Raw genomic sequence first — 22,661 nt, 5'->3', positions numbered from 1 at the left:
GAATCGTCCTCTGCAGCCCTCTTCTCCTTATTTTTCTTTATACTAGTGCCAGGTAAATGGTTGAAACACATGCATTTTACAATTGCCTAAAAGGGAATTCTTCTGTAAGTGTGCAAGCTGAGTATGCAGTATGTGTTATCTCCAACAGTTCAGGTCCCTTCAAGAGGAAATGCTCTGGAAAGCTTCATCATACTCAGGTGCCAAACGTCGTGCAACTACTCTTTATTGTTTGCGTAGCATATGAATTCCACATCCTTTGACTCTGTATTCTCATGTGTTAATTCTGCCTTTTAAGTGCAGTCATAGTTTGTGTGAGAAAAAGAAAAAAGGAAAAGGTTAAAATTTTACAATTCTTGCTGCTTTTCATAGGTTTTATCCCCTCCAGTAAAGCATGGCATATGCAACTGGTTCTCTCCCCATTTGGCACATCAGAGGGCGTTAGCATGTAGTCCAGAGCAACGGGATTGCAAGGGACAGCTGAACGTGGAGGAACAGAAAGGGAGAATTCCAGAAGCAGCTTAAAAATTACACTGACACAAACTGCCATCTGCGAAGACAAATAATCAGAAAACTAGTTAATGCCTCTGACATCATCTTTATCTATACTCCTTTCACATATTTTCAGAACATAGTTTGTATCAGACATTTGACACCTTTCTAGCCTTCTGCACTCAGACTTTCCTAAAATATGCAAATTTGCATTGCAAATCTGTTTTTGTCAGAATCCAGGTGGCATCTTTGCAGAAAAAGTCAGGTTTGGTTTTTAGTTTTTAATGCTCCTCAGCTTCCCCAGGGTGCCAGTCACACTTCCTGCCGCCAGAAATTATGTCTTTGCAATTTTTTAGACTTAGGAAGAATCAGACTCAGGTCCCTGAGACTACATAGAAAGAGAGGACAGTAGATCATTCTTTCACCTGCTCTGTGAACTGGCAGGAAAGAGTCAAGACATCCTGAGACTATCTGAAGGCATCCCATGGCAACACCTGATCTGCAAATGTCTCTCTTGAAGCTGAGCTGCTGGACAGGAGAAAGGTCTCTTCCTGTGATGTTTATTTCGGAATATTCATCAACTAAGGAGGCCTGGTATCTACTTCCCTTACTTACCATGTGTCTGTGGGCAGCTTGCCCTCCATTTTACCCTGCTGAAGTATTTTGGGATGTGTCACTGTGGTCCTCTTCCATGGGGTGGCTTTTCAGGGGGGAACAGCAGTCATCCCAGAGCTGGGGTTAAGGCTAGCAAAGAGTGCCAAAGCATGCTGTGTCCTGGTCCTCCTGTCTCATGGGATCAAGGGCAACAGTGTCTCCCACAGCAGTAGGTTTCCTGGGATAATTAGATGATAATTGTGAGCTTTTCTGTTCAGCAGTCCCCACTGTAGTTTCTTCTCAGTAAAGTTGCATTGAACTTAGTGGGAGATTGTTCAAATAAATAAGAAGTGTCTCAGATTTTAACCCAGTAAGTTCCTGTCTCAGAGCACCAGTGTCATGAAGAAGAGATGCTTTTGTTCTGATGCTGTATTTAGCAAAGGTTTGGAACTTTTACATCCCAAACCGATGCAATTAGTGTGAAAGGAAAGGCCCTCTTCTACATGTCTCACAACACCTCTAGGCGAGGAAGGGCCATTTTGCTTCAGAAGCTGAAACAGGCAAAATCAAGTAAAGGAGGCAGGAACAGGCATTCCTCTGCCTCGGCAAAACCAGAAAAGGAGATGGGGGAGACCCCTCGGAGGAGGACTCGGACGAGTACAGAAGGATTAGTCTGTGATATACTGTACAAGGTAACCAGAGCTGAGCCTGGCAACAAAGCAAAGCACGGCTCCAGTGCTCTGTGTGCAAGGGGCTGTTGTCCATCAGCTCCAGCATGACCCTGCACAGGCTGTTATCACAGCTGTTGGAAACTGTTATGTCAGTGTACCCTTTCAGTCTCTTCAGGAATAGAAGATGCTGTGCTCTTTTAAATTTTTTAATGCCCTGCTTAGTCTGGATCACAAGTTAGTGAGACATTGATTATTTTAACCATGTACTATACAGGCCTGTTAGTTTGTATTCCTGGGGTGTGTTTTTTGTTTCTGGCAAACACTTCCAGAGGAAGTTTATGCACAAAGGAGCTGGAATAATTTTTCTTTCCTTACACCTTTATCTTTTTCTGCTAAACATTGCCATGTTATCACTGCATTTGAAAAAAAACCCCAAAACTTCTCTGTATGAAGTTTCTTTTTGGCACTGTGTCATTCTTTTTCCCCAATAATTTTGTAAGGGTCAGTGTCAGCTTGGGTTTTACCTTCTTTAAAAATGACCTACAATTTGTGCTCTCAACTTTCACAAATACACCAATTTTGCAATTGTGTTCCCAGCTTTTCTAGCCCTGCTGCTGTTTGATTTTCAGAGAGAAGCGGAGAAGCTAAATATTTATAGAAGGGAAACTGTATTTACATAATCAATAAATGGGAGAAGCAGAGAAATAATTCCATCTCGCTCTTTAAGTTTCAGTAATGCTGCATGTAAGCTGTTTCAAAGAGAAGTTGTACCTTTGTCCCAGCTACAGCAGACATCCCTTTAACTGTTTGTACTCCTTTTAGACTCCTTTGCGTAAAAGAAAAACTCTCATTGTGCCTCAGAAATTCAATATGATATGGAAACCAGATAGGTTGGGTTGTTGGTTTTTTTTTTTTTTAAATAAATGTCTTCTGCCCAACTTTAGTATGGCAAGGAAATTTGATTATCACTTGTTGACAGGTATGCAGGTCATGTCAAGTGTTTCTGACATGTTTATTTTAAGTTAAGCTACAAGTTGTATTTTGATTATGACGGAGTAAAAATACTTGGACAACAGATAGTCTTTGCCTGTGAATGAAAATTGGAACGTGCAAGTTGTGGTCAGACTTCTGTTAGGAAGATGTGGCTTTGACTGGGTCACTGCCCAGTGGTGCTAATTAAAAATAAAGAAAGAAACAAAACTCCGTATCACCCTCTCTCTCTTTGAAACAAAAACATCAGGGCAACACAGGAGAAATAACATGAAATGACATGTGAAAAGAAACTGGAGATTTCTGTTTGCCCATTTTGCTAAAGTGATAAAGTATCCATCTTCAGCTTAACTGTCTGCTTTATTCCACAAGCCTGAATTTCTGCAGCATGTTTTAAGAGTGAAATACCCTGTGGGTCCTGGCTCCTTTGGCTCTCAGCAGTGACTAACTCAGTCAGAGTCAGCAGCTTACACCCAGGAGGAAGCTGGTGTGAGGTCAGGAGCAGGAGTCCTAGCTGGCTTGCCAGCATGCTGGAATCAGTCATGCCTTTTAGACCCAGCAGCAACAGGATCACTGCACAGCCCTCTGCAAGCCCCCAGGTCTGAAACTAGGGGTTGTGTCTCTGTGTGGGGTCTGTAACGTTAGGAGCAAAATGAAGAGCCCAGCTAGAGACCATTTATCTCCGCCAATATTTGGGGACACAGGCTCACGAGAAGTGGAGTCCCAGTTTGGCTAACAAGGGCATTAGACTTGAGAGTAGTCCTCAATAGAACAAACTTCAAGTGTTGCTTTCCAAGCAGTTGTCATGTAAAGTCTGGAAGCAAAGAGTGTGTTGGTCAGTATTCAGTTCTCTCCTTTTGGAAGCAGACTGGTTCTTGGAAGAAAAAAGTTGTCAGAGGATGTGAATGTTTCTGAAGAGGGGGATGCTGAAATTTTGCTGGATTCAGTGTCTGTTGGTCTTTATCCAGCTCTGAGCTCAAAGGCAACACTTGTGATAATACATTTTCTTCACCATAGAGAGAAATGCACCTCCTGAGGGAAAAAAGCAGTTGCTTTGACATTTCAGGCTGGGAAACCTGTCCTTGACACATGCACAGGCCCTGATACATGGTGTCTTGGCTTCGTACGCTTACGGCTGTCTGGGAGGTTGGCACTGTCCCTGTTCAAAGGCAGTGGCATGCCAGCACTGCAGTGGTGAGGTCCCCAGCGGAGATGTTTGCACTGGGAAGGCAGCAGAGCATGACAAATGCCACCTCTGTCATAGGAGAGGATGTTGCCCGCATTAGCCATGGCGTTGTGCACTTGCTCACCCGTGGTAACGTATTTATGTTAGCAAAAGCCCCAACCAAGACAGAGGAGGAAAGAAACGGAGCTTATGTTATGTTGTGGCTGCCAGCAGTCACAAACTGCACTGTGGCAGGAAGCTGAGTGTAAGAATCAACTGTTTTCAGACTTCTAGGAGCTGCAGTCTTGATTTGCAAAGCTGCCAAAGACCCACAGTGCTTATGCTTTCAGCTGGATGGGGGAGTCGTTCTGGAAATCTGTCCAAGGGATTTAAAATCAAGCCCCTGGCTAGTAACAGCACTGCATGACTAAATATTGGTGTCTGAAGGAATAGATAGCACAGAAGGAGTGACTGGGCACAGAGAGGACCATGCTGGAACATATATCATTAATATGAGAGATAATGTGAAGCACAAAAAAGGGGAATATTCATATTCTACAGTATTACTCCTGTGGTTCTGCAGCCATTGTCACCATTCGGTAACACTGGCTGGCCAAGACTGTGTAAAAACTCAACCCAAACAAACATATTCTTGTCTTCAGTGGTGAGGCTCTGACAGTTTTGGAGAGTTCAATACAGCCAGCTTTGCTGCCTGTGTGTGCTTCTTCCCCACGACAATTCTTCTTCGGCAGAGTAAGTGCTTGCTGACTATCTGATTATAGAGCTGAGGCTATGGCCCATAAAACCAGAGGACACTAAGAGATAATCTCTACATGTGACAGCAAGATGCACAATCACATCCAAACACAAACTATGCCATTAGTATTACTTACTTTTAAAGCACCATTATCCCTGCATTGTTCCCTCTCATTAACAATTAGTCATTCAGACCCTTGAGAACTTTAATATGATAATCCCTACAAGCTCATCAGGCAAATCTCACACAGTCGTGATGTTCCATGCAAGATTTATAAGACGGAACTGGCTGGATGTGAATGTGGGAGTAACGGTCCATAAGCAAATGTGACATAAAAAGAAGTCAGCCAGGAATGTTGCCTACTGAACTCAGAAAGCCTGGCTGTAGTGGGAATGCTGTTATTTCAAAATGGCTTTCATCTTTTGGGGTGGAAGGAAGTCATTTTGTCATAGGAGAAGAAGCAACTGCATAATGTCCATGGTATTTACACACTGGTCAATGAAAGTCAACCTCTGCTTTTGAAATCGTGTAGCTGTATGCTTTTTTCTGTTTGAATGGTGTGTTAGGGGAGCCTGTGCTCCTCCACTCCCTCCCCCTTCTTTCCCTTCTTTTCAGCAAAAAGAGACCTCATCAACAAAGAGAAAATAGATTGAAAGCTCTTGCATCCAGGCTCTTTCAAGCAAAGCTTGAGAGAGACTTTGGCACATAATGTCTCTAACATTATGTTCACTGCCCTTAGAAAGCAATAACCCAATACATTCTGCTGGCAGTTAGCAAGTGCAGTGATTTCAACACAGATGAGAGAAGAGAGGACAAAGAAAGAATATGCTTAGAGCATCCCTTTCACTATGAACCTAGGGGCCAGCTGGAGTGTTTACAAAGCTCTAAGGCCAGCCAGCAGGGAGTTGCAATAATCTAATTTTAATTATGTGACAAAAGCATGAAGAATCATTTCAAGGGCTAACAGAGGAAAATGGTTGCAGCCTGCCAATATTCCTTAGATGGTAAAAGAAGACAAGTTAACTCACAGAATTTAGTTGTTTCTCAAAAGACTAAATGGGATCTATCACAACTCCCAGCCTGCTGTTGTTAGAGAACAAACTGGTTGCCAGAAAAAGGCCTTAGATGTCAAAGAAAGTTCCCAAGAGGCATCCAGGAAAAGCAGCAATACCTATGCTCCTCTTATTAAATAAAAGATATATACTCAAGCAGCAAGCAAAGAAAGTCCTATAATCACGTGAAACTGGCTGATATGAAATACTATATATATGTACACTGGGAATAAATGGATAGACCTTTAATCCGAGCTCTCCAGGATCACACCAATAACACAGCTGTTTTACTGTCCCAAGCAAAGCAGAGAAAGAAGAGGAGAGGGAAAGGGAAGGAGAGGGGAAGGGGGAAAGGGCAAGGCCCAAGTCATCCTGCTTTGCACACATCCCAGCTTTTTGGCAGAGAAGGAGTGCTGTCTCCTGACAATAACAGAACAGAGAGTTCGCAGCAACGAGCCAAATAATATTGACTCCACTGCACAAAGGGTCATGGTGACAGTGTGGGGAAACCAGACACTTAATACAAGATTATCCTTAATTTTATTTTTCAGTAATACTTTACGTTCTCCTCGTTCTCCTTAATCTGCTGTTGCATAGGGATTTCATGCTTTGATTTTATTATTGCTTGAGACATCTAGTAGTGAACAAAACTTCAGTCTCTTGCAAAAGAATTGTTGGAGATACTGCATTTTCAAGCAATTCACATTCAATAATTTAACAGTCACTGGGGCTTCATGGGAACTTTCACATAATGGCATAGCTTGTTTCCGAGCTTAGTGACACGCTTGAGCTGTTCCCCTTGCCACAGCATCACTTTGATGACAATGCTACATAGGATGCCAAAAAGTGCAGGTAGCCTGGTTTTGCTTCTTCTCTTCATTATCCCATTAAGTGGAATAACAGGCTGCTGAAGAGGTGCATGGCTTTCAAGTTCAAGAAATGTTTATAAATGGTAAAATCTTTAGTTAAAGTACCTTATCATAATTCAGAGCAACTGTCATTTGAAATAGGAGCATACTGCAGTAATATGTATATTTTAGGCAAATGCAGAATATGGTGTGTGTATTCACTGTTTTAGCATAGTTCTGTTTACAGCTGGGTCTACAGTTTTGCAGAGAGAGTATATGGTAGAAAGAGGATTTGTCTCCTGTATAGCCACCAGAAGAGCAAGTGAAAGTGGTATAATATTTATTGTGCCTGTCTTCAGAATCAGTGTGGTTCTTTCTCTCCATAGAATCAATTAGGTCTCTCTGTAGAGTGACTTTAATGAAGGCCTCTACACAAATGACGACTAATAAAGCATTTTACAAATCATCATTCATAAAGTAACAAACAAAACTTTTCTCTGTGAACATCCTATACTCTTTTCTTCTTTAAAGTGGTCTCGGTGATAATCATTACTAAATTGAACCTCAGAGCAATTATTTACAGCAATACTGCCAGCAGATATTGCCATGTGCAAATTACTTTTCCCCATTATGTGACAGTGATGTTCTTGTTCTTGATCAGTACTGTCATCCATATTTGCATAAACTGAGGTCTTTTTTCTGTCAATTTAGCCACTCTTGCTTGGGTTTTCCTTCCAACACCAAGTGCTTTGGCGCAGGTTTATACAGTCTTTTTGCACTTCTCCGGAGTAGGATTTTAAGGTGTAATTTAGCATTCCTTTGCTTATTATCAAGCTTTCCCAGTCCCAGGTTTTAATGCATACACTGTGAAAATAAGGATGCTGTCACATGTTGGCATGTTCTGCCATCACACCTTGAATCAGGACCAGCTTCAGGTGCAGATGGAGAAGGCAATCTCCTGTCTCCAGTCATCCATCCTCCTCAGTGACTGCCTGTGGTACCTGTGCTGGAGGAGATGACAGAGAGCTGGCTGACCACTCTTTGCTGTCTGGGCATCAATTCTTGTTACTGGTGACTGAAGGGGAACAAGGTGAACAAAGAAATAATTACTGTTGGTGTAGGCTGGGCATGGCTCTCCCTTGCAGCAAAAGTCACTGTTGCCTCTCTTGAGAGGTGCTACTAGGGCAATTGAGAAATGTAGCACGATGCTACACTGGGTCTTAAAATGTAAAATAAATTGGTTTTGCAGCTAAACAACAACCATTAGCCTGTCAGTGCTTGAATTCAGCTAAAAGCCAGGTTTACAGGAGTAAATGAAACTTATTTTTGAGTCCTTCCAACCAAGCTGTAAGCTGTTCCCGTCTCCTTGGAGCATATCCTAGGCATAAAGTCATATGGATGAAGTCTGGGCAAATCACTGGATGCATTTAGGAAGCATGTTAGAAAGGGGAAGAGGGGGAGAAATGAGAAGAACTTAGGGTTGTCATCAGCTTTCTGGTGATATAAATGTTTGTATAAAGGTTTATGACTAACTGCTGACATGGGTAATTCTTCAAATAGCTCTCACACAAACCTTATATACTCTACTGTTATTTTCTTAGTAATCTAGTGAGGGACATCTGCAGTTTCTGGAAAACTGAGGTCATTTGCCATGAAATTGGCAGAATAGTGAAGGGTTTGATAAACAGTCCAGAGGGGAAAAGCCAAGGAAGGATAAGGCCTTAAAACAATTGTTATTTTCAAAACAATCCTCTTTAATTTTTATTTTTAGAAGTGACCCTCTTTCGTACTTACAATGAATTTTCAAATGTAGGGTCTTGAAGCTGGATTTAGAAACTCCATATGCAACCCACAGGATTTTTTTTCTCCTACTTGATGCAGAGCCTGAAGTGAAAAGTCCATTATTCAATCAGTTCCAAAGGGTGTGAGTTTCAGAAGCCAGAGCAGGTTACTGAGATGGGAGAGCAGGGCAGAGTGGAGGCAGTGATAAGCTCAGCAGTAGCTGTTGGTTGACATTACAAAGATTGTTTTTGTCAAGCGAAGAAGTGGAAATATTCCCTCTCCTTTTCTATTTTTTGTACTTTAAAGAAAGCTGAAGTCCACAATGACATTCCCAAATGCTTAAGAGCTATTAATTTTAGCATTCCCCTTTCCCTTCAAGTAACCCTAGGAATCATGAGGCTGTTTCCTAACAATATGCTTTTTCCTCCCCAACAAGATAACTTTTTCTCCAACTGGGAAAATGCCTGAAACCCAGACGCTTTGTGAAAATTTCTCCCCTTCATACACATTTTGAGTTTTCTAATGTTAGGGACACCCTATATTGGGAATCTTCAAACACCAAGGAAGACCAGAGTCTTTGTGGACTCTCAGCTATGAGAACACTGTGATTTTTTTTATTTTATTTTTTTTTAAAGGCAGGCAGGGCATAATGCACTATCCTTAACTAAAAAGAAAGGTCTGGTTTTGATTTTTTTGACTGACATCCTCAGCAGTCAAATGATAAGTGGGATACTGTGGGCTTACAGATCCTTAGCAAAAATCTTCAAAAAGGATGTATATTAGTCAAAATTGTTAAACAAAGAAGAATGTGCAAACATCTAAGAATGTATCCAGGAATGTGGCCACCAGTTATACATCAGTGTTAATTGCACTGAATCCAAAGAGTGGTGTAATACAGCCTAATGTTTCAGCCCTACCCAAGGCACACTTGTGTCTTCACAAAGCACTGACCTGGCATCAGCTTGTCGGCTCAGATTCCAAGAGGGCTATCGGGTAACTTCATGGATTGAATATAAGCAGGGAGAGAGTCCAGACGTTTACCCACTGCTCCATCTAGTGCTTGTTTTCAGTATCCCATAGGACTGTGAAATACCTTTTTCTTTTAAAGGTTGATATGGATACACCTAGGAGCAGCTCAGCTGCCAGAGAGCACTTGTAGTCCACTGACTTCCTACTTCATGAGGGCCATCCATCAGAAAGCTTTCTTTTTAGCAGCCTCTCTATTTTTTTCTTTTACTCTTCGTGAGCAAGTGCTCACAAAGAATGTTTGAGCTGCCGTTGAAAAGCGGTGATCTTCCAGGAACTCTTTTGGGAAAAGGAATATGGTAAAGGATGAGACTTACCAATTGCTAGAGCTGGTGATAAAAACACACTATTTGTGAAAAGCAGACTGGGTACAGGTTAATGAGTTTCATATTTAACATGACTGTTTATGAACTAAAGTAGCTTGTTTCTACAGGGTGAGTAGTAAATCAAGGGATAATTTTAAGTATTTTGGTAGTCTAGTCAAAGGCACATGATATTGAGGATAGAGGACGGAACACTACACCAGAAATGTGAGGAAAACATTGTTTCAGATGGGTTGTGCCCACTCTAGTAACTGAGAGTGTCAAGGAAGATTTCTGAGGATAAACAAACTTGTTAGGAGTTCAATTGTCAGAGCAGCCTCTGGCAGTTGTTGCACTGGCCAGCTAGCACAGTCCCAACAGCTCCCAGGCACAATTCAGAGGATACTCGGATCAAGGACCATTTAACAAGATACATGTTGGCATTTCATGCCACTTGACTCCAGGCATGTTTAATTTTCCACTGTAGAGGAAGTCACAGTGTAACACGTAGTTCCTTGTCGTCCCAGGGTGAGAGCTTTGGCTCAGTAATTCCAGCTCTGATAGCTCGTGGTTTTAGCTCTTGGCATCCAGAGAATGTAACAGGAAAGGTAATGGCTCTCACAACTAAATGAGAATACCACTTCAGAAGGAAGTTTTTTTAGTGCCAGCAGGACTTTCTGCAGCAGGATCTTACTCTTTTAAGTATGACTCTAGTCTAAGCAGCTCTCAGAGATGCCACCACCAATAACCATTACTTTCCATATCACCAGCTGGCTTTAGTATCTTCCAGAATAGAAACAGAATGAAAATAATGGAAGCAGTCATATCAGCATACTGTAGTACTGTACTGTAGTAGCCAGTTGCTACATACTGCCACAGCAAACTAAATGCTCTTGTGTGGAGGAGAGAGAATTTTCCCAGTGCTGTCTTTGCAAATATTTTTCTGCATTTGCATATGTTTACCTTACTCATCTTCTTTCCCCACTTTTCTCCAAAGCAAAACAATTCTTATGCTAAAACTGCCGGAGAGGAAGAACAGATCTAGCACCTGCCAGAGATGTTCAAATATTAAAAATAAAAGATGGCCTGTTAAACACAAAACACAGAAGGAACAAGAGAAAAGGGGAGTGGAAAAGTGATGATAGTGGGCAAGTTTATTCTGCTGTGTATATATCAGTCAGGCCTCTGTTTCAGAACAAATCACTCCACAGAATTAAATCCCACGCAGAAGGGTTAATGGGGTAGCTGCGAGTGAGGGCACACAGGGGTCACACACTCGGGTAGGACATTTGAGCTTGTCTCTGTCCTCACCCTCTCTGAGACAGTGTCAATCAGCTGGAAACACATCTCCAGAGCTGGCTGCTTCATGGTAAGGAGAGGCTGTGATCAGAGCTTATGTATTGGTATCTTTGCAGGACAGCTCCCTTAATACCCCTGACAGGATCTCTTTATCCCGTGCCTTCCTAATCTGCAAGTCAACAGGAAAAAAGAGGGAATTCACTGTGCTAAATTGAGTTCCTGCTGTGTATGATTGATTCTGGCTTTACTTTGTAAAGTTGTGGCTTTGATTTACCAAAAGAAGTTTTGTTTTGTTTTGTTTTGCTTTGCTTTGTTTTTCAAAAGGAGGAGGGAAATAATTTTGTTATTGACATTCTGGGAGGGACTTTTCTATCCTAAAGCACCCTGGTATCCAGGCCTCCCTCTTCATTAATCCTGCCCTCTCCCTATGCCCGCTGCTCCCAAAATTTCCCTTGTACATTAAGACATAGGAGTCTTACACCAATTGGGATATTTTCAGTAGTTGCTTCTACAGTCACTGAAGTCTCTTTTCAGGGCTTGCTGACTCTGCGCTAGAAAAACATGGTTCCTCTTGATATGCTGCCTGAAATAAGAACTTTTGGCCCCTCAAAGGAAACCAGAACTTCTGACAGAAGTTGAAAAGAGGATGAGTTGTTTTGAAATGTAAAGGTAACATTGAAAAACAAAGGGAGGTTGAAGGCTCCTAGTTTTTTATTTACAATCCTTCTGTACCCTTAGTACTACAGTCTGTAATTAAATGTCAAGTATTATTACTTTAGTAAAGTATTATTAAATTAAATGTAAAGTATTATATTCTGTATATATAGGGTGCAATGACATTATTTACTGACCCTTTCTGGCATTACGCTTCTTGAACTCATGCCAAAGCATCGCATTGTGCAGCACAATTGTGTGTTCAGTATTTTGTCTTGGTCTGAAGTGCACTGACAGAGACAGGCACCTAATGTAAAGCTCTAAGGAACAAAATTAGTTTCATCATTCTGGATAATATTAAAAGTGAGAACAGAGCAATTTAGGAAACAGTGTGGCTTCACAAGAGAGAGCTCCCGAGAGCTGCAGCAGCACACTGTCTCAGCACTACAGGCTGTTTATAAAACAGAGACTTATGCAACATGAAACCATTTGGATGCTGAGTTCAAACGCCTCAAAATGAGGCATCTCAGTTCCTGCCAGCTACTCCCATCTATCGAATGTTAGGGGCTTATCCGAGAATTTGGTCTTGGTGTGTGTCTTGTGTCTCCCCAAAGATGTAGGGCATAGTGATCAACTGTGTCTTGCTTTTTGTGAGAAAAACGTTTGTCCCAGCTGTTCAGACACTGCTTTGAAATCAGAGGATTTTGGGCGTCCAGCAGCAAGGACCGATATTTTAAATGGAACATTATTCTTCAGTGTATAAAGAACTGCAGCGCAGCAAGGACAGGAAAAAAGCCTAGTGATTCCTCTGCATGCTGGAGAGAAGGCAAACTGGGTCATAAGGAACAGTATCAGAGGAATAGAGGGACAAAATGAGGAAGGGAAGAGAAAGACTCATGAAGAGCTCTGATCATGCCCCACAGGGATCTCCAGCAGCAGTTGCACCTGCCCAGGAATGAGCTCTATGGACAAACACGAGTGTCAGCCTCTGGCAAAGGAGCTCGACCCTGCGAGTTCCCACCAGCACAGGATCCTGGCTATTGCCTTTCCTTCATACAGATGCAAACCCCCTTAAAAGCAAAACCGGTCCCTAATCCTCTGATTATTCTATTTATTTCCCTTCCTTTGAACTCTTCATTTCAGCATCACACAGAACATTTCCCTTCGACAGAGGCAGCTCTTGTAGGAAAACGCTCTGAGGAGGATGGCTGGCATGGCTTCCTGTGGCAGAGTTGCCTCTGGAGTAAGAGAAAAAGCAAACTGATCGTATATACATAATTTTACTTCCCTTGAACTTGTCATTCTTTATTCTTGGAACTCTATTTTTTTTCTCTCCCGTTTTTCTTCCTGACGACAGCGTGTACGAATAGTTATTCACATCTTTCTTTTAGCTGGGTATCTTAGGAAACTGACTTAAAAGGGACGGCGGCATAAATACAGCACGCACGGAATACTCTCCCTTTCCTGTTCAGAAATTTGGGGGATTTTAAAAAAAAATAAATAAAAAGAAAGAAAGAAAAAAAAGAAAAGAAAATGAAAAAAAAAGCAGGAATAAACACCTGACCTCCCCAGTGGCAGTGCTGGGCCGGGGAGCGGCGCCGGGACAGTTTCGCGGGACAGGGTGACCCCTGCCGGGGACGCTTCGTGCTGGAATTCCAGGGAAAATCCCAAGGCAAGCTGCACTCAACCCGGCGTGCTCAGAGGAGCTCTGACTACGTGTTTCAGCATCGTGCACTGACCACTTCTTCATCACGCAAGCAGGAGGCTCCAAAAGGCCTCCCCACACACATTACCTGAGGTAAGGGCTCGCTGCCTCTCACAGGGCGTCCGTGGTTTAGAGCAGGGACTGCGGGGCTGTCCCCAGGGTAGGAATCCTCTGGCCTGCACCTAAGCTGAGCACCAGCGATGCTGATGCACTCAAACATCTGTAGCCCCGACTCTGCTCATCTGGTTGCTCAGCCAGTTTGAGTTCAGTCTCAGAAAGTTGGCTGCCCCACCCCCATCAAGGGATTAAATTCAGGCAAATTACTTCTATGGAAACAGGTCCACGATGGTTATGTCTGAGGAGGGCAAGCCCTGGCTGGGCTGACCTCCTGAGATGCTTCTGCCTCCCCTCTTATCTCAGCCCTGGCATGGGAGGAGAGGCATCTTTGCTCAAGTCACTCTTGCCTAGACTTGTGCATCTCTCTCCACGCATGGCTAGCAGAGAGAGATCGCCACCGACAGGGAGACAGACCAGTGCTCTCCTCCACAGTTGCTATGGTGTTGTGGGCTTCTACTGCTTAGCTGGTGCCTTTTCAACATGTCAAGGGACGGGGAGTAGTGCAAATGTGACTGTGACACAAGTCTGTGGAGCTTAGCCATGGGAGCTGTTGAACTGTGCCCCGAGGGTTTTGGTAAGAGACCCAGCAGTCAGATAGGAGAAAATCTAATACTTGAGGGCATTTTAAAAGCAGACACCTGGCTGCACACCTATTTACTGTCCTGCTTTTATTGTGCACTTAGCCATGGTGAGGAGCCCTGCAGTTGTCAGCTACATCTCAGTGTAATTTTATTCACAGGAATATTCACAATGTACTGTTCCTTTGAACTAAGTCAAAACAGCAAGCTGTTTCTTTGCTTAGAAATGTAACTTAGTTCTCCCTGCATAGCTGTTCTCTTAAGCATCAAGAGACAAGTCCAACATCCACTGAAAGTAATGGAAAAGGCATGGATGGTTTTCAGTGGGAGTTAGATCAGTGTTCAGTTAAATACACAATTCAATAAGGCAGGCTTTAACTGCTTCTCTTATTAATAACAGAGAAATTAGTTTACTCAACAGAGACATTTGGTCTTTATTTTAAAATTATTTCCAAATCCAGAAAATACTTAAACTGTGTGCCCAGCCAAGAGTTTGTGTCTTCTATTGCAGGAAGACACTCAGAAGCTTATTGTGTCAAAAAGCATAAAATTGTGGGTTTCAGCAGGTCCTCCTAAGAGAGGCAATAATTAAAGTTGTTGTGAAGATTGTAGAAGGAGAAATCCATGCATTTTTTCTTCTGAAGTTGCCTTCCACGGCTTCTACACAGTGTTCAGCCTCTTCCAAAAAGCATCCTAGAAAGACTCAGAATGTTACTTACCCTGGTCTAATGGGGTCAGGCAGACAACACAACAGCCCTTTCACAAAGCATGTATCAGGCTACCTACCTTTAACACACACCCTGCCCCAACAGATGCATGAGGAAAAGCTACCTGTTCTGGGCTTAAGTTCTGGGATGTGCACAGGAGGAAGAATTGAGTGTTTCCCTTCTGAAACAGATTTGTGTCCTCCCCAAGTAAAGCCGACAAGCTAGACAGCCTCACCTCTCAGCCCACCCGTTAAACTACACCGTGCCCCAGCTTCATCTCAAATCTTTGATTCTAGAAATTTGTCTGAGGTAGCCTGCTATAGGTCCCACGCTTCTTGTTGCTTTTTCCAGGGCATCTTTGCTGCATAGTTGATTTAAGAGATTTATAATCACGTGTAACACACAGTTGGGCCAGGCAGAACCACATGAGCGGTCCTATCACAAAAAGGCACCTTTCCTGATGCTGTGCTTTTCTCTGTGTATTATCAGGGCTTTATCAGGCCTTGTGCTGCAGGGAGTTAAAATTCTTGCCCAGGAAATAAAGGAAGAAATGGCATTGGCTGCAAATAGATGGTAATTTGCCCTTCTGAAACCATGACAAGGCACTGGGAGACTATCAGCACTTGAGTAACTTCATTGCCAGCACAGGCAAATTACTCTGACTTGGTGAAATAGTCCGTAGGATGTGTGTGTATGCATACAACAGTTTTTATTCCACACCTGGCCATGTAGCCTTAGCTAAATGTACCTAAGAAACAAAATTCAAGGACCGGCTTGAGTTAACTGTGTAGTGAGAATGTACCCCCAGGTCTCTTCCTATTTGTCAGGCTGTTGGAAAATTTTGAACCAGTTGAGTAAAGTATCTCTAATTTCTAAGGGTTTTTTTCTCCTTTTCCTGTATCTCCATTGTTCTTTCTGGGCAACACAGGGTGATTTTCAGGTTTTCTTCTCTATTGCTAATATAATTTTTTTTCCAACACATGCCAACTGGACCAGGCCTGGAGGTGGGCTGAAAGAGTAGGCTCTATCTAATGGGCTGCCTTTCTTGGCTTCTCAGGTGAGATCCCAGCTGCTTAGAAAACGAGATGATCTCTTGCTCCTCCCCTTAGTGATTTAGTACAAGTCTGTCAAGAGAGGAGAAAGCAGGAAAGCTTTTTTTATTCCTGAGAGTGCTAGGAGCATTGCCATAAAGCTGTAAAAATAGGGGCTATCTTTTAATCTGTTCTGCAGTGCTTGGCCTGCGATTTGAGAGAAGAGTAGTCCTGTGCTGCAGCTGGATTTCCTTGGCTGGGAAAGTGGAAAGGAAGAATGTGTCACCTGTAGCTGGAGGTAAGAAAGTAAAAAGCCAGGCTAGAAGCAAAGGCGAGCCTGGTGTGGGATTAGTGAGGAAGGGAGGTGGGCAGAGCCGGTGGCCCAAATGGAAGTGGGCACAGACCAGGAGGTGGTGGCAGGGCTGATAGCAAGGGCACTGCAAATGGCACAGTTGCTTTACTTGTTTTTTGGAAGAGCTGGCTATAGTAAATGTTTTATGCCCATTTGAGATAGGACATAGAGGATTCCAAAGTCAAGAGACTGACCAGACTCACAACTCTGGAACAGAAACAGTCATCTCCTTCCAATTCACCTGTGCTCTGTATATCTCAGCCCATTAGTTGTTTTCTACGTTATAGGTTTGGTATTTGTCCTGTTTTTTCCTCATATACTCTATGCTTGTCAAATAGATGTTCTTGAGGCCTGTTGTCACCTTATTGTCTGAAGGTCTCACCCGTCTGCACAGTAAGTTAAAATTCTTAGAGTCCCATATTGTTTTTCTACTGTCCCAAGTCCCTCCTGGTCACAGCTTTTTCTTTGTGTGCTCCTGCTTTTCTATCTTCCTGTGTGTATACAATGTGTTTCCAGCCTCCTGATCCCTAGGCAAAGGGAATCTTTTCATGGAGCCATTAAAGAATTTAGATAAATCTAATAATATGATAATAGTAAGTTAAATTTGATAAAATCATTATAATGCTTGTGTGCTTGAATTTAGTGATTGGCTCATTACTAATCTACCTCTTCCTGGTTCTTCTCACTTGTGTCTTCTAATTAGTGTGTTGTTACACACAGATCAGATACCTTTTCCCAGGTGAGCGAGGTAGCAGCAAGACTCAGCTGTGCCTTGTGACAAATCGTTTACTTATGCCCTCAAAAAAAAAAAGACATTTGCAGGGAACAGAGGAGCTCTTCCTAGTTTCAAGACAGACTCAGATGAATTCACTGATGCAGCTGTAAGTTATCAAGACTCAGTGACAGTGTCCTCCTCAGTATAATTGTTTGTGGTGTCTACTGCGGTTATTTTCTTCAGCAGCAGCCCTGGCTGAGCATCTTAAGGTGAGGGCTGAAGGGTGTCTGTACCTCCTTGACTTTCAAAACCTGGGCAGTCTTTTTCAGTCTGTTTCCTTGTGGTTTGGTGAGCAGTTTCTGGGAGGTGGGGGGAGAAATGATGTGATGTGATGTGTTGTGGTGTTTTGTTCAGTTCCTCTTCCCTAACCTAGAGCAAAACAAAATGTGCAATGCTCTGTAATGAGGGATGGAAGTAGGTATTTGTAAAATACATGCAGCAGTTCTTTCTGTCTTTCTATCCAAATGTCATCAGAAGATTACTCCAGTTATCACTGAATTTAGTCAATTTGTTCTGATGTCCACAGACTGAATCTTTTGCTATATTAACAAAAAAAGACTGCTCCAGAAGTTTCCTCTCTTGTGAATATTTTTAGCGTAATCTTCCAGGCTTTCAGTAAAAAAATCCGGACTTACAACGTCTATGAGATAAGACCCACTGTACTGCAGTTAATCAGGTTTTGGTAGCAGGTTGTACATAAACTGTCTGCATTAGCTTGATTTGTAACTAAGTAGAGGGTTTCAGGTGAAAAAGCAAACACTAGAAAAGTACACAGCAGAATTAGATGACCTGTTTCTTTGCTTCAGCAGAAGGCTTCGTGTCCTTCACTGTAAAATTACCCACTTCCTCATTTCCAAGCTGATTATTTTTCAGCCTAGCTGGGGGTTCTCTCAGTGTCTTTCCCAGGGCATCACTCTGTAGAGACATTAAAAGCTTTCAGCTTTTGTTGAGGTGACACTTTGCTGCTTGCCTTCTGGTTTTTTTTCATGCATGGAGGTGATGGACTCCAGTAGCAGTGAAAGCCTGGAAATAATGATGTGCTAATAACCTCAGTGCTCACTCATGAGGGAGTGCTGCCTGCAGTGAGAATTCCCCTCCACTGGTGAGCGATGTGTCTGTGGAGCTTGCAATGTTGCTGTATACCCAAGCAAACTTGGGGATTTGGTAATGAGGTCCTGAGGATTTAGAGAAGTTACTTTATTACTGCAGAAGAGATTTAAGGATGGTTTTGTTAAAGCTTCGTAATCACAATACTGGTCTCTGCTGCATACAAATGAGCAGCCCAATCCTACATCCCTGCTGCTGAGGGCAGCACTTAGTCCTGAAAGATGTGGTGATTATCTGATTAGCCAGGAGTCTGAATTCTGCCATTTTCTGTGTGAGGTTTAGCAGGGTTAAACCCATACCGAGGACTTAAGGTTGAGATAATCACTATCCTGTTACAAGTTTCCTGAGTTATCTGCTCCTCAGCCTTTTATTGCCATAAATAACTCTAGAAGTCAGGCCTCACTGCCAGAAGTGTTAAGTGCTGCAAATAGTATAGAAGATGACTCATGAAGTGAGATGAAGGTGGAGCATGAATCAGTAGGAAGAAAACTGATATACAAAGGAGACATTCTGAATGCAGATGACACAAAAAGTCTGAACAAAGCAATGTTCAATCATCATAAAAATGAATCAAAAGGGGCTTTTTTAAAGAAAAAAAGAAACTCTTCTATTTAATGAGAAAGACTATTCTAGTGAACGCCCAAAGCACAAAGGTGTTGCGTACTGACCGTGTCATTCCTTACCCAAGACAACTTTAGACTGCATAGAAAGAGATGGTTGGAAAATTCTTCCCAATATGTGCAAACAAAGGGGAGTATTCAGCAAGCAGGTTGCTTTCCAGATTGTTCTGTGTCTACACAAGCTAAGAAAAGAACTTGTCTTTGAGCTAAACAGTTTTGGAGATCAAGAGTCCTCGTAGCTTCAATGAGCCCACACTGAAAGCTAACAGCAATAGAAACCCTAAAATAACCTGAGCACGTTCCTTGTAAATGGTAACTCATGGTAAGGCGATAAAATTCCCACAGACCATTCCATTTGAAATGACAGCTTTTGGTGCTTTTGCTTACCCTCCAAAAGCTTGCGCACGTAGGAGCGCTTTTAAAAGTAGTCTTGGAAAAAAAAGTACCTGATAGATGACATCCTACAGCTGTTAGTGCACTAAAGCATCCTGTTCTGCCTGCAATTCAACTCCTGCCATGTCCTGAGAGAAAGAGTATCTATTAAGAGTTTAATGTAACCCCTCAGAGGTGAGAATTAAACATTTTTACGTTTGACATCACCTGTGATACTTTAGGCATTAGAAGAAGGTTCCTTGTTGATGGGGTGGTCAGGCATTGGAACAGACACCCCAGGGAAGTGGTCATGGCACTAGGCCAGTCAGGGTTCAAGTCATGTGGTCCAGTTTTTGGCAGTCCTGCAAAAAGCAGGAAGTTTGACTCAATGGTTTTTATGCGTCTCTTCCAACTTGGGATATCCCATGATATATAATCTCTTTGAAGCAATAAAGGGTAAAAGAGGTTCCCCCCACTCCCCAACTTTCAGCAGGTGATAAAATATAACAATGGAAAGAAGCCTAGATACCTGTGTCTTAGGTGAAAGCTCTGTCTCTGCTAGCATTTTTAATAAGAACCACTGTGAAAATTGTAGAGGTTGATTTATCCCATATCTCTTCCTTGGTTTTGTTATGCTACATCTGTAATATGTTGCTCTCAAAGGTACTGCTCCTTTAGAGCAGTAAAGCTTAGAAAAAAAGTGTAACGAGACATCCTAACCTGTACTGCTTTGAGTCCTTTGTTCAGAATAAAGTAAGGGATGGTCAGAAGACCAAAGCTTCTAATGTAGCTGTTTCACAGTGTTGGCTGTGGCAGGAAATCTGGAAAATTTTGGGTAATGCTGCCAAGGCTTAAGGGATGCAGATACTTATGTGAAGCAGAACTATGTACAGGAAGGGAAAGCTCTAGCAAGGTTTTCTCCCCAGTATTACTGTAAAAATAATCTCAGTCCTGGTTGTACTCATCTTTTATAGTGTTGTGAGGGCTATGGGTTCATTTCTTCACTGAAGGTAGTGCCAGGACTGAAACTTGGCATAAATTCATGCTTATTCCTGGTCAGTTCCAAAGTTTCAGATGTGAATTCACCTGTGTGTTAATGAGCAAAATCCAGAGCTGCGTGTTGTAATTCGCAGTACGTCTCGGTACTACACCTTTTTTACTGCCTCTGATGCATTTAGTCTGTCTATTCACCAGAAATCTGCTAGATGTGAGCTTTAATGGAATAAGTTATTCTCAAGGAAGGTAGCACAGGCAGAGTTTTCTACTGCTGCTAAAGGAGAGCTTATAGTTAACAGCTAGTGACAGATTTATGTTTTCACTTGTAGGCTACCCAGCAGCGGGCCCAGCTCAGATATAAAGTATCACTTGGAAAAGCTGGATTTGTTAGCAAAAAATGCCTTCTTCCTATTGGGAATATAGAAATTCTCTAAGGAGAAATAGCAAAGACTGAGTTTCTGTCAATAAAAGAATCTGCGTAATTTAATATCAGGCAGCTTTTTAATACAATCAGAAAAAAAGAGCAGACGCTTGCCTCTGTTAGGAAGGGGAAAAATACAAAAACCTGCCTGCAGTATGTTACCTAAATTTAGCCACAAAGGGGCCAATCCTCTTGGATACTCAAAAATCTGTCTGAAGGAAGTAAGGGCGGGCTATGGAGAAGTCATACTTGGAGACCCTCTATCCCCATTTTCCCTGGTAATAGGAAATGTGTTAGGCAGCACCAGTGGCCAGACTGTAAAGAAGACCTTGCTTGTTTAGTCCTTCTTACTGCAGAATCACAGATTATGAAAGTTTGTTTGATTTTTTTTCAGTGATGTAAGTGGCCGAGGTTAGAGATGTGTGAATGGCTTTCCTCAAATGATAAAGCTACTCAGAATCATCCTGGGTTTAAGCTTGAATTGTTCCTGTGTTCAAGCAGTGGTGAGATCATGCTTTGAACAATGCATATCCAATAAAGGTGTTTAAAGCCTATTTAGAAGAGGCATCTGATCCTTAACACAATGCTTGACAACAAAATAAAAAGCTTGAGTTCAGAAGCCAAAATAAACCACTGGTTGTCATTCAGAATGCGAAGAAAATGGACACTAGCTTCTTAGTAAAATATCAATTCTATAATTTTTTTAAAATCATTTTTGTAATGGCTGAGATCAAATATAAATTGTAGGTTTCTCAGAATTGTCGCTACTTGAGATTTCTGATGTCTTAATTTAAGTGTAATTTTAAGTCCTGATAGCAGCATTTCTTCTAGTTTCATGGGCCTGAGAAGCAAGTTCGTATCCCTTACTGGCATGCACTTCCAGTGAGTTTTTCAAAAAGCAAGTTATTAGTACTGTTATTTCCTTTGTCCACATTTGAAACATGCCCAGAAACTGTAAACAACTGGAAACTTGCCAACTTCTGTTGTATTGTATTCAACATTCCTTCATTGTATTAACATTCCTACAATGCGATTCTCTGTTAAACAACTTGCTTTTAAAAGTCTTAGAATATGTGAATGCTTTTTGTGTGCAGAAGGTACATCTCTGCTCACAGCAGAGTCAGAGATGTAGCAGGAGTTCTGTTTCATGTGATACTTAACTTGTTCTTATATGCTTCTACAGATCTGGCAGTGGTACTTTGACTCTTGATTATTCCCTGCATCCTCAGCTCCTCAAGAATGATGGTAGTTGCCTGTCTGTTTCCTCTAAGGGTGATGATTTACTGATGAGCTCACTGGTGAGCAGTGTGTCTTCAAAAGACATGAACATTAAAACTCAATACATGTACAGCACTTGGCATTCAAGCAAAGCTTCATGATGCATTTCCAATGCCAGAGTTTTTGTTTAAGAGGTTGTATACTGAGACTGTCCAGTGGAGAAGGCCAGCTGGAGCCTCTCTCCACTGCTTAAAGTTTGCAGTAAATGTTTTAGTTGAAGAATGGTAAAGGTGCCTAGTCCAGTTACACCCAGAGGGGCACATTCAGGAAAGCATGGAAGCTTATGCTGAAGACCTGTGAAGCCAGTTTTTGAGCATGTTCCCAAAGAGCGTCCATAGGAGCTCTTGATAGTTTCAAGATAGTTTCTTTCAGGTTCTGTGATCTGGTTGGAGAAAGCCAGGCTAGGATTGTATATTACAAGCCTAATAGTGAGCCATGTTGTAAAGATCTCTATGTTCGTCTGTTAAATAAACCCAAACTTTCATGTGCTTTTGTGGTATGTGACAAAATGTAACAGCATTTTTTGTTGTAACAGCATTGCTACATTTGAGTCTGATAATAAGCATTTCAATGATTATATATTTATAGACAGCATTAGGACTAAAAAACAAGTTATCAAGTAACTCTTCTGCATGTCTGTTTAGTTTCCACATATTAGACATGAATAAACAACGAGCAACTTTAAGGCCAAGACCCATTGGGTTTTGCAGCCCTCAGCTGACAGTTCTACCATCTGCCCAATCTCTATTGGCAGAAACGAGAGCTCTTGTATGAAAAATGCTTGGACCAAATCAAAATTGCAGATATTTGACATCTGCCAGTCTTCATAAGCAGAGTAAGTATGACAACGTTGTCTTATTTTTTAGTTGTAAAACAAAAATACAGAAGATCTACCACCCTGTAGCTGACTCCGTACTGCTCCTAAAATAACCGAACCAGTTACCCGAAAAGCACTGGGGTTCAACTGTCAGTC

General features: G+C 42.0%; 2 protein-coding genes across 2 annotated transcripts in view; one reads left to right on the top strand and one right to left on the bottom strand.

Annotated features, from left to right (window-relative positions):
• The window catches only part of ATXN1 (ataxin 1), a 362,269-nt gene that overhangs the window by 13,085 nt on the left and 326,523 nt on the right, over positions 1-22,661 (top strand). Inside the window, exons 3-5 of the mRNA XM_066324355.1 lie at positions 11,510-11,644; positions 13,021-13,427; positions 15,967-16,065. The gene's annotated coding sequence lies outside the window, so the exon portion shown is untranslated. The remainder of the gene's footprint in view (positions 1-11,509; positions 11,645-13,020; positions 13,428-15,966; positions 16,066-22,661) is intronic.
• On the bottom strand, positions 16,715-21,856 carry STMND1 (stathmin domain containing 1). Its single transcript, XM_066340653.1, is given in 6 exon segments — positions 16,715-17,009; positions 17,012-17,263; positions 17,684-17,809; positions 19,210-19,355; positions 21,567-21,659; positions 21,662-21,856. Coding segments are annotated over 6 exon segments (729 nt in total). The 5' UTR covers positions 21,741-21,856; the 3' UTR covers positions 16,715-16,976.

The sequence above is a fragment of the Sylvia atricapilla genome, chromosome 1 (assembly GCF_009819655.1).
Source record: "Sylvia atricapilla isolate bSylAtr1 chromosome 1, bSylAtr1.pri, whole genome shotgun sequence".
Lineage (NCBI taxonomy): Eukaryota > Metazoa > Chordata > Aves > Passeriformes > Sylviidae > Sylvia > Sylvia atricapilla.
Note: the sequence above shows the minus strand (reverse complement) of the source record. Positions and strands in the feature narration are given on the sequence as shown.